This window comes from Narcine bancroftii, chromosome 6 (assembly GCF_036971445.1).
Source record: "Narcine bancroftii isolate sNarBan1 chromosome 6, sNarBan1.hap1, whole genome shotgun sequence".
In the NCBI taxonomy this organism is placed as follows: Eukaryota; Metazoa; Chordata; class Chondrichthyes; order Torpediniformes; family Narcinidae; genus Narcine; species Narcine bancroftii.
In genome coordinates, this window is record NC_091474.1 from 211,604,851 (window position 1) to 211,623,312 (window position 18,462).

Here is an 18,462-nt window from a genome sequence, read left to right on the forward strand (position 1 = left end):
CATGCCATCTGTCCATTCCCAAATTTGAATCTGATTTCCATGACATTGCAAGTGCCAGTGCAATTTTCACAAATTCCTTTTGAAACATGTTACATTTTAATTTCGGCCTAATCCCAGATATATTGCCTAATAAGAAAAACATTGGATCTGGAAGAAATGTAACTTTAGTGACACCATTCTAAAAATGCTCCTACTTCCATCCAGAAAGGTCTCAATTTTGGACATGACCAAGTGGAATGTAAAACAGTGCCTATCTCTTAATGACACCTAAACATTTATCTGATAAATCTGATTTCAACCTATTTAATTTCTGAGGAGTAAGATATAATTGATGCAAAAAATTGTATATACCTAACATTTATTGTGTTTGTCATACTATCATTACACAATTCTAACCAATTTTTCTCCCCAATATTTGTATCCAGATCAATTTCCCACCTTTGTCTATGAAATCCTTGTTTCCATGTTCCCTTTTGCAATAATGAATACAGAGCTGAAATAAATTTCTTAATAGATTTATTACAGATCAAATTTTCTATTTCACTCCTTTCAGGCAATAAAATTGATGGACCTAATTTATCCCTCAAGAATGCCTTTAACTGATGATAACAGAATATTGTATTTTTTTGTATCCCGTATTTATCTTTTAATTGATCAAATGTCATTGTTCTTCCCTTCAAAACAATCCACTTTTCTCCTAATTCCTTTATTAGACCAATTATTAAAAAGTCTATTATTCATTATAAAAGGTATGTCTATTTTGAATCAATGGTATTTTAAGTATCCCGTAATTCCTCATTCCCAATTGAACATGTACCCTATTCCATATATTAATCAAGTGTTTCAATAATGGTGTTTATCTATCTCAAATTATTAATCTGATCTCCCATTTATATAAACAATCTTCAGGTATTGCCTCCTCTATTTTATCCATCTCTATCTTAATCCATTCTGGTTTATCTTCTTCCTCAAAAAGGGAAGAAAGAAATCTCATTTGTGCTGCATTATAGTAATCTTTAAAGTTTGGAAGCTTCAAACCTCCTAATTCAAATTTCCAAGTTAATTTCTCTAATGAAACTTTTGACATTTTGCCCTTCCATAGAAACTTTCTTACATATTTATTCAAGTCCTGAAAAAATTTCTATGGAAAAAAAATAGGCAATGTTTGAAAAAAATATCGTACCAGAGGAAAAATATCCATTTTTATACAATTAACTCTTCCCAATAAAGTTATGGGTAATTCCATTCATCTTCCTAAATCTTCATCAATTTTCTTAAGCAAGGGGTTATAATTTATCTCAAATATGTTCATTAATTTATTATCTATTCAAATCCCTGAATATTTTATTCCATTTATTGGCCATTAAAATTGAGTATCTATTTTACACTGTGTATAATCACTTGTGGTCAGAAACATATCTCACTTTTGTCCCAATTTACTTTGTAACCAGATACTATTCCTTATTCTTTTAATCTTGAATATAATTTGTGTAATGAAGTTTATGGTTCCATCAAGTATATTATTACATAATTTACAAATAAACTAATCTTATGTTCCTTTCTACCAATTCTAAAACCTTCAATATCAAAATCAGACCTAATCAATTGCCAATGGTTCTATTGCCAAGATAAATAAAGTTGGTGATTATCGGCATCCTTGTCTACTGGATCTAGTTTATTGAAAAAAGTCATTCATAACTACCTTAGCTCTTGGTCCATTATATAAAGGCTTAATCCAATTAATAAATGTTGTCCCAGTTCAAACTTCTCAGGTACTTTAAATTCTAATCTATAAAATGCTTTTTCACCAAAGAACATCTTTTAATATGACGATGATCTTCCAATAGCACTGGGCATCTATCTCTATGAATAGCCAGTAAATTAGAGTCCTCTGTTACTCTGTTCCTGGGGATGAACTGTTCCTTGCCTACTTCTCCACACACTCTTTGCTTATCCACATTTTGCATAGAGATGGGTGACTGTCTCCTCCCAACACAGTCATCTCAAGGGCACCATGTGTTGCGGGTGATATATTGCTCATACCGGAAGGCTCTGACCAGGAGGGCTGCTCTCATCAACAGTCAGCCCAGTTCCTGGTGCAAGTTCTGGCAATGAGGCATCCACCAGATGACTTGTCAGTCTGTTCAGTAAGTAAAGCATGAAAGTTTGCAGAAACTGTGATTGTAGTAAAAACATAAAAATGCTGGAGAAACTCAGCAGATCATGCAGGATCAATAGGAGGTAAAGATTTTTTTTTCTAATTTAAAAAAATATATAGCAGTATATTTTTTAATTTAGACATACAGCACAGTAACAGGCCATTTCGCCCCTCAGTCCGTTCCACCCAATTTAACCTACATCCCTGGTATGTTTTGAACAGTGAGAGGAAACCAGAGCCCTCAAGAAAACCCATGCAAATACAGGGAGAATGTACAAACTCCTTACAGATAGTGTGGGATTTGAACCACAGTCTGGTCCCGATCACTGGCACTGTAAAGGCATTGTGTTAACCACGACACCAACTGTGCCGCCCAATATAACCACCATTTCAGGTCTGAGCCCTTCTTCAAGATCTGAGCAAAAAGTAAACAGGCACATCAATAAAAAGGCTGGGGTTGGAATTAAGAAAGAGCAGGGGAGAAACATAAGCCAAGAGGCAAAAGATCATAATTGGACATGAATAGGAGGACAGAATTGTTGGGGAGGAAGGGTGGCACTGTGAATGCAAAGCTCGAGGAAATGAGAGAGAGAGAGAGAAGACGGAGATAGGGGAAGGGGAAGATCAGAGAGGGGACACTGGAAACAAAAGAAACGTTAAGGTTAAAGGGTGCCCAGTTGGAATATGAAGTGTTGTTCCTCAAATATGCAGATAGTCTCAGTTGGGAAGTTCATGGACAGACCTGTTTGCATGGAACTTTACCACAAAGGTAAGGTCATGTAGCCATGTCCTATTGACTGGGATATTACGAGACAATGGGGTGAGGCACATACCTGGGACAGTTAGAACCTCAGTACATAGTGGTACCTTTGTTCCACACACAACCTGATACAGCCACACATGAAAATGGATGAGGGCCGCAATAGATATGCTCTTGCCCCACCCTTGAAAAGTGGCTTGTACATGGCAACCCAATGGATCTATTTCATTCTCAATCTCTAGATGAATCAGAAGATGGGTCGGGTGACTGGCAAGTTGGAGCAATAGGGGATGGTTCACACCTGTGTCAAGTACAGAAGTAATGAGAACAACTCGCACCTGATGATAAAGTTCTTCCCTGTTATTGAGAGGGAGTACTGCTTCCACAGTGCCAATTTCTGATGTACATCTGTTATTCGCTTTGACCAATTTTGGTTACGCACCTCACCCTTTCCACGCAAGAGCCCCAGCACGTTTGGGTAGTTGCAAATGTCTGAAGGGGATGACAGACTAATCAGGCCAGTTACTGAAGAGAATTGCCTTGCTCTTCTTCAAGTTAACCTGACATTTGATGCCAACTCCAACTGGCCACAGGTGCTGATGAGTCTGCGAAACAATCATGTATCTGTGCAGAAAACATCGACATTGTCCATGTACAGGGAGTCTGCCTGGCAATATCATTTCACTTATGCCTTCATCCTTCCTAATGAATTCAGTAGAGGGTTCGATGCAGCACACAAACATGTCAAGAGAGGGTAAGTAACCCCAATTGACTCCAAACTTGATGCGAAAGCTCTGTTTCCCATCCATTAATCTGAACTGCATTGTGGATGTCCATGTAGAGCAATTGATTCCAATTTCTGATTCCCACCACAAACCCAATTTTGGACAGCAGGTCCATCATATATATACATGTGCAAAACCCTGTCAAAGGCCTTCTCCTGGTCCAAATTGACCAGACCAGGCAGCAGTCCACCTCCTATCCTGCATATAGGTGAAGGTGTCTTTCAACAGCAGAAGGTGGCAAAAGATTTTGCAGCCTACGACAGCACAGGCTTGGCCTGAGTGGATCAGTAGATTACCATCAACTGTGAAAATCCAAGCTACAAGCATCCCAACAGCACAGCAACTACTTGATATTCTTTTTACAATGGTGGTCTTCATTATTTTACAATTGAGTTTGGTCAAAAAAGCATCAAGAGTTAAGGGTTTATTCAGACACCAAAATGAAACACTTACCAAACTTTTGGATATATATAAAAATTGGAATACATTCAACTTATTTTAATTTCTGGATTAACATAGTGCATAGTAAAATTCTGGGTCGATGTTAGAAAGATCGTTTTCAGTGGTGATGTTTATGTGTGCTACCTTCTATATTTCTGTGCTCACTAAGTACCACTATGGCATTAAAAGGCAGGAATTGTTCCTCCTGGTTTCAATTGATAGATGTCGAGCAGTCAGGTCACTCGTCTGAATGCGACTGGTACCATGTAACCCAGTATTACCTGTCACATGGTCGGGTGGTAGGTGACTAAACTGGCAACCCCAACTGGCTTGCCTGGTGCAGAGGGTGGTTTGACTCTCTGCAGGATGAAAGACAAGTTCTGACAAAGGGAAGACAAACCCTCTTGTAGCATCAACGGCCATCTAGCAAACACATGCCATGAAGCACGGAGAGGACATCTCTTGCATCGGAAGTTTGGTCTGACCATTCACTGCACAATAACTTCCCCCAGCCGTCTTAGACCTCAGCATGCCGCTGGATCTGGGAAGGGATGTCAAGAGGGTGGGTCTGGACCTGCACAACCCCTAGTACTCATCTAAAATCCATTCCTTTCTAGGAGTTGGGTATTATCGACCAGCCTGTACAGCCACTCCAGGATGAACATATCAAACCCCACAAACTGACTGAAAGGAATCATCATCATCCAATGGGATGGATAGTCAGAAGAAGATGTCAAGCAGTGCTCAATAAATTGAGGGAATTTGTGTACGGCCCCTCACCCCAAGTCCAAAGCCCGCTGCGCAGCTCAGACGGCAAAGTCCTCCTCAGCGACAAGATCTCCATCCTCAACCGATGGTCAGAACACTTCCAATCTCTTTTCAGTGCCAACCGCTCAGTCCAAGATTCCGCCCTGCTCCAGCTCCCTCAACAGCCCCTAAGGCTAGAGCTGGATGAGGTCCTCACCCGGGAAGAGACATATAAGGCAATTGAACAACTGAAAAGTGGCAAAGCAGCAGGTATGGATGGAATCCCCCCAGAGGTCTGGAAGGCTGGCGGCAAAACTCTGCATGTCAAACTGCATGAGTTTTTCAAGCTTTGTTGGGACCAAGGAAAACTGCCTCAGGACCTTCGTGATGCCATCATCATCATCACCCTGTACAAAAACAAAGGCGAGAAATTAGACTGCTCAAACTACAGGGGAATCACGCTGCTCTCCATTGCAGGCAAAATCTTCACTAGGATTCTGCTAAATAGAATAATACCTAGTGTCGCTGAGAATGTTCTCCCAGAATCTCAGTGCGGCTTTCGCACAAACAGAGGAACTACTGACATGGTCTTTGCCCTCAGACAGCTCCAAGAAAAGTGCAAAGAACAAAACAAAGGACTCTACATCACCTTTGTTGACCTCACCAAAGCCTTCGACACCGTGAGCAGGAAAGGGCTTTGGCAAATACTAGAGCGCATCGGATGCCCCCCAAAGTTCCTCAACATGGTTATCCAACTGCACGAAAACCAACAAGGTCAGGTCAGATACAGCAATGAGCTCTCTGAACCCTTCTCCATTAACAATGGCGTGAAGCAAGGCTGCGTTCTCGCACCAACCCTCTTTTCAATCTTCTTCAGCACGATGCTGAACCAAGCCATGAAAGACCTCAACAATGTAGACGCTGTTTACATCCGGTACCGCACGGATGGCAGCTCTTCAATCTGAGGCGCCTGCAAGCTCACACCAAGACACAAGAGCAACTTGTCCGTGAACTACTCTTTGCAGACGATGCCGCTTTAGTTGCCCATTCAGAGCCAGCTCTTCAGCGCTTGACGTCCTGTTTTGCAGAAACTGCCAAAATGTTTGGCCTGGAAGTCAGCCTGAAGAAAACTGAGGTCCTCCATCAGCCAGCTCCCCACCATGACTACCAGCCCCCCCACATCTCCATCGGGCACACAAAACTCAAAACGGTCAACCAGTTTACCTATCTCAGCTGCACCATTTCATCAGATGCAAGGATCGACAACGAGATAGACAACAGACTCGCCAAGGCAAATAGCGCCTTTGGAAGACTACGCAAAAGAGTCTGGAAAAACAACCAACTGAAAAACCTCACAAAGATAAGTGTATACAGAGCCGTTGTCATACCCACACTCCTGTTCGGCTCCGAATCATGGGTCCTATACCGGCATCACCTACGGCTCCTAGAACGCTTCCACCTGCGTTGTCTCCGCTCCATCCTCAACATTCATTGGAGCTACTTCACCCCCTAACATCGAAGTACTCGAGATGGCAGAGGCCGACAGCATCGAATCCACACTGCTGAAGATCCAACTGCGCTGGGTAGGACACGTCTCCAGAATGGAGGACCATCGCCTTCCCAAGATCGTGTTATATGGCGAGCTCTCCACTGGCCACCGTGACAGAGGTGCACCAAAGAAGAGGTACAAGGACTGCCTAAAGAAATCTCTTGTGGTGCCTGTCACATTGACCACCGTCAGTGGGCTGATATCGCCTCAAACCGTGCATCTTGGCGCCTCACAGTTCAGCGGGCAGCAACCTCCTTTGAAGAAGACCTCAGAGCCCACCTCACTGACAAAAGACAAAGGAGGAAAAACCCAACACCCAACCCCAACCAACCAATTTTCCCCTGCAACTGCTGCAACCGTGTCTGCCTGTCCCGCATCGGACTTGTCAGCCACAAACGAGCCTGCAGCTGGCGTGGACATTTTACCCCCTCCATAAATCTTCGTCCACGAAGCCAAGCCAAAGATAAAAACATAAATTTTGGCCCTGAGAAAGGACTTGCGCCTACTCCAGGCTCTCAGCCCTCCCTCCTGGAAACAGGTGGACATCTGTATTATGGTCCAAAAGGTTTCTGGTAGCAAAATCATAGGAAAATGCATTCCTTTCTGAAGTTGGTTACATGTTGGGGTTATGAATTAATTACTATGTTCATCAGCTCAAAGAAGAACTGGTCTTCATTAAAAAAACAAACAATTGCGAGACACATGGGCTAGAGAAAAATGTCAGAAAAGCATCTGGTGTGAATCAGAATTTCTCCCAGCCACCAAAATGAACTTCACTTAAATTTTCATCAGCATGAAAGACGACTAAAGGAACTCAAAAAAGTAAATCAGCACATTCATGATTAAATTAATGCATGTTCTCTCTAATTCTCCTTCTCTTGGTAACTTTAAAATCCCCGTAACCTGGAATTCAAGCATCCAGCAGCTTCAAGCAACCAGCGGAAAATAAAGAGGTAAAAAATATGTGTTTAAAATTGGTGCGCCTGGCTGCTAGTTCTCCACACTCTCATGCAACCAGAAAATACACTTACCTGGCATCTACCAATCCCCATAGGTGCCAGATACCAGGGGTTTCCCTGTATTTGTTTTCTTACTTTTCCACTTCCAACCTGAATCATGTTTAACAACACAGCATTTTCTGCTTTAAACTGAGATAATATTGTTTTTCAAGGCTTTATTAAACTTTTTATCAAAACATTTTTATTACTGTAGAAATAGTAAACATGATTAAAGAAATCAGTATTTACCATGTGTGATGGAATATTTGGAGATGTTTTTAGGAGATAAATTGGTGAAATTAGAGTAGGTTACATACATATGCACACTTTAAAACAGATCTTATTTGAAATACTGAAGAATTCATATTCAGTAACTTTACAGACACTATGGAGAATGCTATGCACATTTCACAAGTAGGTGTAAATTGAAATTATGTCATGAAATGAATAGACTATTGTCTTGGAAGAACAACTGGAGTCAGGTTGTCTGTTTTGGACGTTTTTTGCAAGGCTTTTGACCTCTCTGCAAAGTGCTCACTCAGAGGTCATTGAGAGATTTGTTTACCTTAAACGACAGATGTACTAAAAGACTGACTCCTATTGTTTGCTGGAGAAGGAGGGGGTTTTGCACGTGAGAGAGAGTGGAACATGTGGCTGGCAGTTTTTTGAATCTCAAATGGAGAGAGAGAGACATACAACTAAAACAAGCCAGGAGAAGCTTGTTGGAACTGAAACGAAGCTCCAGAGTGGCTGATGGCTGGAAGTGCTATCAGTCTGATGTTTCTCTTGGAATAAGTGGAACAGAAAGGAACTCTGTGTTACCCTGAAAGAAAGAGGTGATCATCTGGAGAACCCTGATGGGGCATGTATCATCAGCAGGACACTGAGGTGACTAAAGGTGGTACCTCAGTTGTGGAAATCCTGGAACAACACATCTCTCTCTGCAAACCGACAAGAACCTTCCTGAGTAGTAAACATTTACCTTTCGAGCACCAAAGCCTGGTGAATTTATACATGTTAAATTCTGTGCACAGTATGAGAATTGCCTGCAACCAGTGAACTTGGAAGAATGAGAAGTGAAATTGAACTGTGAACCAAAGAACTTTTCTTAAATTTACACAAACTTAGAATTAGAAGGGGGTTAAGTTGGGTTAGTTAAGTTAATAGTGATAAGTTAAAGTTTGATTCTGTTTTCATGGTTAAAGATAATTAAAAACAACTTTTGTTTAAGTAACTACTTGTCGTGGTGAATATCTATTGCTGCTGAGTTTTGGGATCCTTTGTGCTCGTAACATATGTTACACAATTTGACATTTTTAAAATATACAACACTGCCATCAGCAATTAACAGTGTGAATGCTCATTGAAAAATAGAACTGTCATGCGTTTTATGCACCATGAGATGCTCAAATAGATATTGCAAAAGACTAATGTTCTAATAGGAAATCTTAACATTAAAAGTTCTCCTTAAGTATTATACAACATTGGTATACTCAATTTATGTGAATTTTTGCTAGTGTTCTATATTTTGCATATCCAGCATATCAGTCAAAAACTGCAGTGGTTGAGTTCCAAAAACCATTGATTTTCTTTCATGGGCAATTTTCTTGCAAAACTGTCTGCATAAAGCATGAGAGATGCACAGAGTATTTTTCTATTTCACCACCATTATTTATTTACCTACTCTGTAAACATAATACCAGGTAACTGTTAATAGAATTCCATGACCATTCACATTACTTGATCTTAAATTTGGACCAAACATATTTGTTTCAAATGTATCCAAATTTATTGCCTGTGAAGGACAATATTCAAATATTTTTGCCTATAAATGAATATTCTATCCCGGAGGGAAAATAACACACCAATTACCATATATTAGATTCTGAATACAGAAAATGTTCCTGGAAAAAAAATACTAATTATTAACTGAAACCAATCATTTTAGGTTTAATCTGTCGATTTACATGCTGAGTTGAAGCAAGGTAGTTCAAATGCTACAAAAAGAAAGTTGTTCATGAATTTTAGCATCATGTGGCTTGAACTGGCATCCTTCCTGGAGATCTATAAAATGCATATTTGAGGTAAAGGAACAGAATGTACAAATACAGCTTAAAAAAATACGTACTCGGTTACAAATGTAATGAACCCATCAGTAGCAGCTTTTATTCAACAAAAATTTGTAATAAACTTCCACGGTAGTTTCTCCCACTGAATATTCAGTAATGGCTGTATTTTGCAGTGGCCAATTAATATCAACCACCAGGTCTTTGGCATATGAGAGAAAAATGTAGCAAAAAGAGGAAGCCTACTCAACCACAGAGAGAATGTGCAAACTGCACTCAGACAGCAACCAAGATCAGAAATGAATCTGGATCATTGGAGTTGTGAGGTAGTGAAACTATAAACTATGCCTCCAAAACTGTACATATTTGTGAGCAATAAATGCAGATAGAGAGCAATAATCTGATAATCTTCTTAGATAGACACAGTAATTACAAAGGTATACTAACCTGAAATGTTAACTCTCTCTCTGAAAATAATCTCATAAAAAGGTGTAGTAGAAACTGAGTGAAAAGGCCTACTCTATTCTTATTATTAAAATTCTCTAAAAGAATGTTACAACCCCTCAGTTGCCATAAATTGTACTTCATCTCTAACCTCCTAATACTGTCTAAATATCTTGAATTTGAAACATCTCCTCCAAATTGAAGTAATTGAGGCATACAGCACAGAAACAGGTTATTTGGCCCAACTTGTCCATTTTTCCCACAATTTAATTATGAACTATTTCATTCACATTTCTATCACATTAAAGCAGCCTCGACCAAAAACAATTTTTGGGATACGGCCAGGGGATTATCAGGCCACCTTTTTCAAACTGTCTATAAACATTAACATGGTTCATTACATCATTATCCTCCAAGACTTACATTATCCAATTCAGCACTATTTTATTCATTTGGGTCCACTCCTACCTTTCCAAATCGTAAGTAGATAATTCACTGCAATTACTTTTATTGCTTCTTCCAAATATTTACCCCATATTGTCCCCAGTGATCTATCAATAACATACATCTCTTCTTTATGTAGGTGCTCCCAGTGATAGCATCACCAAAAAATTCAATATCTGGTTCCATAATCTTCCTAAAATTTGGTTGTCCACAGAAATTCCACATCTACCTTAAAATAACATGCAAGTTGTGATTCCACCAAGGGCTCCAGCACAAACTCAATTCTATTGTTGAGATAAGCAGTGCTGCATAATTGCACAGAAACCTCTTCACAATCTTTATGACTGAATGCTGTACTTCACTAACAATCTTCTTGCTGGAGGAGTTAATCTGCAGATGGATAGGTCATTGCAATCATTGTGATCGCTACCCTGAACCAAGATCATCTCAAACTCAGACATCAATTATAAACAGATAATACCATTATACCATTGAATGTACCATTGGGAAGCTAAGTTCCATATCATCAATGACTTATTTTCAGAAATGGGCAAAACACTAAACATCTGAAAACAAATGTCAATAATCAACCTATTGCACAACTCCACCCACAAAATAAAGATCCACAACAGCTCCCTGGAAAATGTGGATTGCTTTCCATACAAAGTCAAGGATTTTATAGTATGGAAACAGACTCTTCAGCTGACCAAGTTGTTTATCTAAGCTATTCCTATTTGCCTGCTTTTGGCCCATATACCACTACACTCATCCTTCCACATATGCACAGCTGGCACCAAGGGGTGGGGGGGATTCATGGGCATTGCCCCTCCCAAAAGAGTTATTGTGCCCCCCCCAACCCTCAGCACTAGCATCATTAGCGAACACGCGATATAAGCACACGCGTTTGTCTGTTACATCGGAGGAAGGGGGAAGTCGTAGAAATGTAGTGAAAAAGAACTATGACCATATTCCCTACATCTCTCAGGGGTCATCCCTCAATGAAAATAGACAGCAATGTAAAAAATCCTTGTTTCCACTGCATCATCAGGGCTTTTTCCTTTTAAGGAAAAGAATGTTTCAAGACCAAATCCTTAAAATCAACATCACACATCAAGACCAAGGTGCTGAGCTCCAAATCATTTCGGGTTCCTCAATGATATGAGAAATGAACAACCTACAGTAGGCATCTCAATGCATTACCAATGCTGCATCTACAAAATCCTCCAAATCTATTGGCAAAGTAAACAAGATTCATATCATTAGAGCTCTGATCCTGCATATCCAGCTCTGACAGGTGAACCATATGATGCACGTGCCAGATTTCACACACAAAAAACAAGCAATCAACATCACACTCCATGACAGCAACAGATCTGTGGGTGGACAGAGATAACACTTCAAGGAAAAAACACACAAATGTTGGAGAAACTCAGCAGGTCAAACAGTGCCTTTATGTAGCAAAGGTAAAGATACATCACCAACATTTCAGGCTTGAGCCCTTCATCAAGGTGTGGGGGAACATGAGCGTTGTCCAAACAGAAGTGGGAAGGGATGGGGGGGGGGGGTGTTGGTCAGGGCATGAACATTGAGTTCACTGCATTCCACTAACCAGCTTGCCTTTCCCCCCTACCCTGCCCACCTTTAACTAATTATTCCAGTTCCTACTTCCTTTCTCTCTCCACCTCGCCTAGACTCCTTCCGCCCTCCCTTCCTGCGATCCTCCTCCCCTCTCCACCTATCATCTCCCAACCTCACCAACCCCTAGGTCTGTGCAGCTCAAAATGAAGAATGAGTCCCCAGGAAGCCATAAAGCATGTTGAGTCTCAATGTAAAAACTGCAAGACCACACTTACTCCCAACTACTCATCCGCTTCACCAAGTGCCACTGGCTCCACTGTGTGGCAGAGTCTGTGGATATCTAATTGGTATTGGATTTTTCAGAAACAGAGAGAAATCAATACTGATATTTTATTCCTCTGAGGAATTTTGTTCTTCATTTCACACATTTTCAGTATTTTTGGAAGAGCAAGCTATGAATCATGGATTGAAAGCAATTTGATTATTTTGCACATTTTTCCTTGCATTATTTCTTATAAACCACTAAGGAGTTTTAAATCCTACTCAGATTAGGAAAAAATATTAGGTGTTAAGATAATGTTGTTAATAAAATAATGATTGGTTTTTTACGTGCACTATAAATGAATTCTTACTGTTCTTATTGGAACCAAAAAGTAAAAAGTTAAAAAGCTAACTTAAATATATGGATTTAAGCTCTGCCAAATAATATAATTCCATTTTCCACTAAAGTAGATATCATGAATTTCTCAGCATATGTTGTTTTCACTCATTCTAATAAAATCAGTCCGTGCAAAAGTTATGTGCGGTTATAGTCCAACAAGTCTTAGAAAATGCCAGAACTGAAAACTTACCAGCAGCTCTGTATAGAATTTTAGGTTCAAAGAAGATGCAAGGATTTTTATCCTCTATGCACGATAGCAATAATCCCTTGGCCTGGATGGGGCTTCTTGGAACAACCACCTATAAAAGAAAAATTATATTCAGAAATCTTTCAACCGTATGATCAACTTGCCTACTAAGATCACCTGTGGTGATCTTGCTGTGCCAAGCTGGAAGGTTGAGGGCAATCGTCTTCCAGGTAAGATTCAAGACTTCTAAATGGAAATACTTTTGCTAAACACCCAATCCTCAGTAATATGGATACAACACGTTGCTTTAAACTCCAATTAAATTATGGAACATTTCACAAGAATTATTTTGATATTAAGAAACAATGAAAACAAAAAAACAGAACATTAAAAACACGATGTGTTTATTTTTGAAATAGTCCCAATGGCTTGCCACCTTCAATAAACATATGAAAAGGATATATGATATGATATTCTAGAAGGGAAAAGAGCAACTTTATTCTTGATGGAGTTTAAATGTAGGACTTACACATAGTTTATTTCTTCATTATCATGTTTGGGAGATCAAGGCTGAAGAATGCAGAAATCACATGATTTTCATACTGCCAACAGTACCATATTGCAAAAAGTATTGAGTTGGTAACTAGCTTGTGAAAATTATAAAAAATGTTTCTACTATCACGTTGAAAACAATTAAGCAGCTTTCAATAATAATCACAGGAAAGTGTAATTGGTGGCACTTGCTCGGGAAGTTCCGAGTGATGTCATGACGTCACAATGCGATGACATCATTTGTAACGCGCAAGGTTTTATTAAGCTGCATGTGACTTTTTGAGTAAAATTACTTTTACTGAACTCAGACTATATCTGATCATTTTCTCGTACTTCATTTTGCACTGTGACACAGTTGCTACATTGGTGACTCCGACGGGCCCAAACAGATTTTGGACCCAACGTGGACAACGCAGCAGTTTCCCTCAAACTGCTTGTCTTTTGGACCACTCAACCTGAAGTTTGGTTTGGACAGACTGAGCCACAGTTCCACATTTACAAGATAGAAGTGGATGTCATTAAGTACTATCATGTGGTAAGCGTCCACGACCAGGACATGGCTGGTCAAGTAGTGGATTTCCTTCAGGACCCACCAGTTCTCAGCAAGTACAAAGCCCTAAAATATCTCGTTCTCTGGGATTTATGGTCTCTCACAGAACAATCAAGCTGCATGGTTTCTCCATATCGATTACTGGGGAACCACACCCATTCAGAGTTAATGGACGACATGTTGGCACTGGCATACAGCCATAGCCCTTGCTTGCTCTTGTTTTTAGAACAGTTGTTTTTAGAGCATATGCCAGAAGACATCCGCCTCATATTGTCTGACTAGGACTTTAATAATCCTCGTACAGTGGCCGCTCGTGCAGATATTCTATGGCTCACTAAACAGCAAGGCACAAGGCCCACAGAAATTAGTGCTGCATCACACACAAAGACACAGGCTCCATGAGTAACGACGATGAGGGCATATAATTTCACCAGACAAGCATGGCTCTGTGACAACCAGCTGGTGTTTTTACTATCAACGCCAGGGTTATTCAACTCGCCGCTGCCGACCCCCACCACCCCTTGCACTTTTCTGGGAAAACGCATGGCCAGTCATCGCTAATGGCTGCAGTGGCTGGCCACCATAACAGCCTATTTTACATCTGGGAGGAACTCTTCCAGTGCAAATTTCTAGTTGACACAGATGTGGAGATTAGTGTCCTTCCTCCTTCGGACTTTGATACTCGTACCAGGAGTGTGGGTCTGGCGTTCACTGCAGTGAATAACAGTTTGATTCATATGTACGGCACACGGACTATACCTTTGAAATTCGACGACAATAAGTTCACATGGAACTTCATTCTTGCTGCTGTGTCCTGGCTGTTGCTGGATGCCAACTTCCTCAGACCCCACTCACTGATGGTGGACTTAAACGGGCACCACAACACTCCAGACTCTCCACCTTAGAAAAGCCAAACAACCTGCCCCTCACCTAGACTTCGTGCAGTACTTGAACAACAAATTCACCAAATTTCTTGGGGAGTTTCTTCACCGCCACACCCAAACATGGCATCGCACACCACATCCTCACCCAAGGACATCCCCTATAAACCCCAGCCCGATGCCTGCCGCCCGACAAGATGCGGCTTGCAAAGCAAGAGTTTCACAAAATGGAGGAACTTGGAATCAAACACACATCTGATAGCCTGTAGGCTTCCACATTACATATGATGCCAAAACCACGGGAAGCTGGAGACCTTGTGGGGATTATAGGTGTTTCAATGACATTACCACTGCAAACTGCTACCCTGTGCCCCATATACAGGACTTTACAGCTAATCTTCATGGGGCCAGGCTATTTTCTAAAATTGAATTGGTATGTAAACCCGGAGAATGTGCCCAAGACCGCCATTGTAACACCGTTCAGCCTCTTCGAATTTTTGTGAATGCCTTTTCGGCTCAAAATGTTGTAAACATTCCAGCGACTAATGGACACAGTGGGGCATAGCATGGACTTCCTTTTCGTATACTTGGAACATACTTGTCACCAGCCACTCCCACAAAGAGCACCTGCAGCATTTGTGTTTACTCTGCCACAGCCTACAGGAGTTTGGGCTAACTGTGAACCCTGCCAAGTGCAAATTCTGGCAGCCCTATCTAATTCTTGAGACATCAGATCAGCAACCAGAGTGTCGTTCCATTGCCCAGCAAGGTGAAAGCCATCCTCAAATTCCCAAGGCCAGATACGATTAAAGGAATCCAAGAATTCGTGGGGATGGTCAATTTCTATCACCGCCTTCTACCTTCTGCAGCTCATATTATGAAATCCCTCTTTGATTTCATGTCGAGCGGTGCCAAAGAACTCAAGTGGGCAAAGGAGACAACGGTAGCATTCCAGCAGATCAAAGACACCCTAGTGAAGGCAACATCGCTGGTCCATCCACAAATGAATGCACCATCCGACTTGACAACAGACACGTCTAACGTGGTAGTAGGCGGGGTCTTGGAACAGTGCACAATGGACAATGGAAGTCTCTAGCATTTTTAAGTAGTCACATCCACCCTCTGGAAACGAAATATAGCATATTCGATAGGGAACTGCTGGCGCTGTACCTAGCGGTCAGATACTTCCGATATTTTTTGGAAGGCAGGGACTTTATGTTTTTACTGACCACAAACCGCTAATGTTCGCCTTTGCGAAAGCATCAGATACCTGGTCAGCCCACCAGCAATGCCACCTATCTTACATATCCAAGTTTTCAACCAGGATTAACAATATCTCCGGTAAGAATAATGTGGTGGCAGATGCCCTGTCCTGCTCCCTCATTCAAACGGTACATGCCCTCTTTCCAGGTGTTGTTGTTCGTCCTTCGTAGTCGGAGTTGACCATCGCTTCAAAGTCAAATGGAAGATTGGAGGCTGTGGATCCGGAGGTGACTGGTGAGGCCAATCCAGTCCCTGAAGGCTCGCCAATATTTGGGACACAAGTGGGAGGGTGCTGTCCTAGCAGTGGATGCTGCTCGGGCCTTGCACACAGCACGCTTTCGTTGCGCCTCGATGATGCACCTGACTTCAGTTGCACAGGCTCCTGTGGTGATCTTGCTGTGCCAAGCTGGAAGGTTGAGGGCAAGCATCTCCCATGTGTTGATGCCGACACCCAGGCCTTTGAAGTAAGCTTTGAGGCAGTCTTTGTAACGTTTCTTCTGTCCCCCAACTGAGCGCTTGACCTGACACAGTTCTCAGTACAGCAGCTGCTTAGGTAATCGACTGTCTGGTATTCTGACCATGTCCAGCCCACCTGGCTTGAGCTTTCAGCAGGAGGGTGTAGTCGCTGCAGAGCCCAGCACGTTCCAGGATTTCCGTCGGGGACTTTGTCCTGCCACCTGAGTCTGAGGAGGCAGCTCAGGTGAAAGTGGTTGAGCTGTTTGGCGTGTCTGCTGTACAGTCCAGGTCTCGCTGGTGTAAAGGAGGGTGGTTAAGGACCACTACACAGTTGACCTTCAGCTTGGTTGTAAGGCTGAGTCCTCTCCACTCCCAGACGATCTCACAGAGTCTCCCAAAGGTGGCGCTGGCTTTGGAAATCCTGTTGTTGACCTCAGCGTCTATGTTCACTGCGCAAGAGAGTATGCTGCCTAGGTAGGTGAAGTTGTCAACTACCTGGAGGTTCTGGCCCTTCACTGTGATGCGCGGCTCCTGGTATGGTTTTCCTGGGGCAGGCTGGTACATAACTGGCTTTTTTGGTGCTGATAGTGAGACCAAAGTTGGCGTAGGCTTGTGAGAAGCAGTCCATTTCACGCTGTATCTTCTGCTCTGTGCTGGCATTGAGTGCACAGTCATCAGTAAACAGGAAGTCTCTGATGACAGACTCTTGCACCTTTGTAACTGCCTGCAGGTACCCGAGGTTGAACAACCTGCCGTCAGTCCTGTACCTGACATGGATTCCTTCTTCATAGTTATGGAAGGCATCTGTCAGCATGGCAGAGAATACCATACTGGACAGAGTCGCGGCAAGAATGCAGCCTTGTTTGATGCCATTTGTCACTGGAAAAGCCTCCGACTCGTCGTTGTCATCCAGAACTTTCACCGTCATACCATTGTGGAACTGCCGGACGATTGTGATGAACTTGCTGAGGCAGCCAAACTTCTCCATGATCTTCCACAAACCTTCTCTGCTGACCGTATCGAAAGCCTTGGTTAAATCAACAAAGGTTACAAAGAGGTCGCTGTGTTGCTCCTTGCATTTTTCCTGGAGTTGGCGCGCAGCAAAATTCACGTCCGTGGTTCCACATTCAGCACGGAAGCTGCACTGGCTTTCTGGGATTAGACATTGCTCAAGATGTTGGAGAAGGCAGTTTGAGCAGGATGCGGGCCAGAATCTTCCCCACAATGGACAAGAGGGAGAAGCCTCAGTGGTTGTCGCAAGACTGGCAGTTGCCTTTCCTCTTGTAGATGTGGACTATGCTGGTATCTTTCAGCTGTGACGGGATCTGTCCCTTTTTCCACGTGGACTGGAAGAGTACAGTCAGCTTTTGCATCATGACGGAGACCCCTGCTTTGTATACCTCAGCAGAGATTGCATCAGGTCCTGGCGTTTTGCCACAGGAGAGTTGCTTCACTGCCTTCCTGACTTCATTTACTGTGGGGAGATGTAGTGCCAGTTAATGAAGTAGACAAAAGCAATGTAGTGTTATATGGCGAGCTCTCCACTGGCCACCGTGACAGAGGTGCACCAAAGAAAAGGTACAAGGACTGCCTAAAGAAATCTCTTGGTGCCTGCCACATTGACCACCGCCAGTGGACTGATATCGCCTCAAACCGTGCATCTTGGCGCCTCACAGTTTGGCGGGCAGCAACCTCCTTTGAAGAAGACCGCAGAGCCCACCTCACTGACAAAAGGCAAAGGAGGAAAAACCCAACACCCAACCCCAACCAACCAATTTTCCCCTGCAGCCGCTGCAACCGTGTCTGCCTGTCCCGCATCGGACTTGTCAGCCACAAACGAGCCTGCAGCTGACGTGGACTTTTACCCCCTCCATAAATCTTCGTCCGCGAAGCCAAGCCAAAGAAAAGTCAAACAATAATCATGGCTTTTATCAGCAGAAAC

The 18,462-nt window shown here is 42.2% G+C and overlaps 1 protein-coding gene across 4 annotated transcripts in view; it reads right to left on the reverse strand.

Annotated features, from left to right (window-relative positions):
• The window catches only part of bckdhb (branched chain keto acid dehydrogenase E1 subunit beta), a 231,248-nt gene that overhangs the window by 137,893 nt on the left and 74,893 nt on the right, over positions 1-18,462 (reverse strand). For all 4 annotated transcript variants that reach the window (XM_069887393.1, XM_069887391.1, XM_069887392.1 and 1 more), the window contains exon 6: positions 12,822-12,930. In XM_069887393.1, the coding sequence (XP_069743494.1) occupies positions 12,822-12,930 (109 nt within the window). The remainder of the gene's footprint in view (positions 1-12,821; positions 12,931-18,462) is intronic.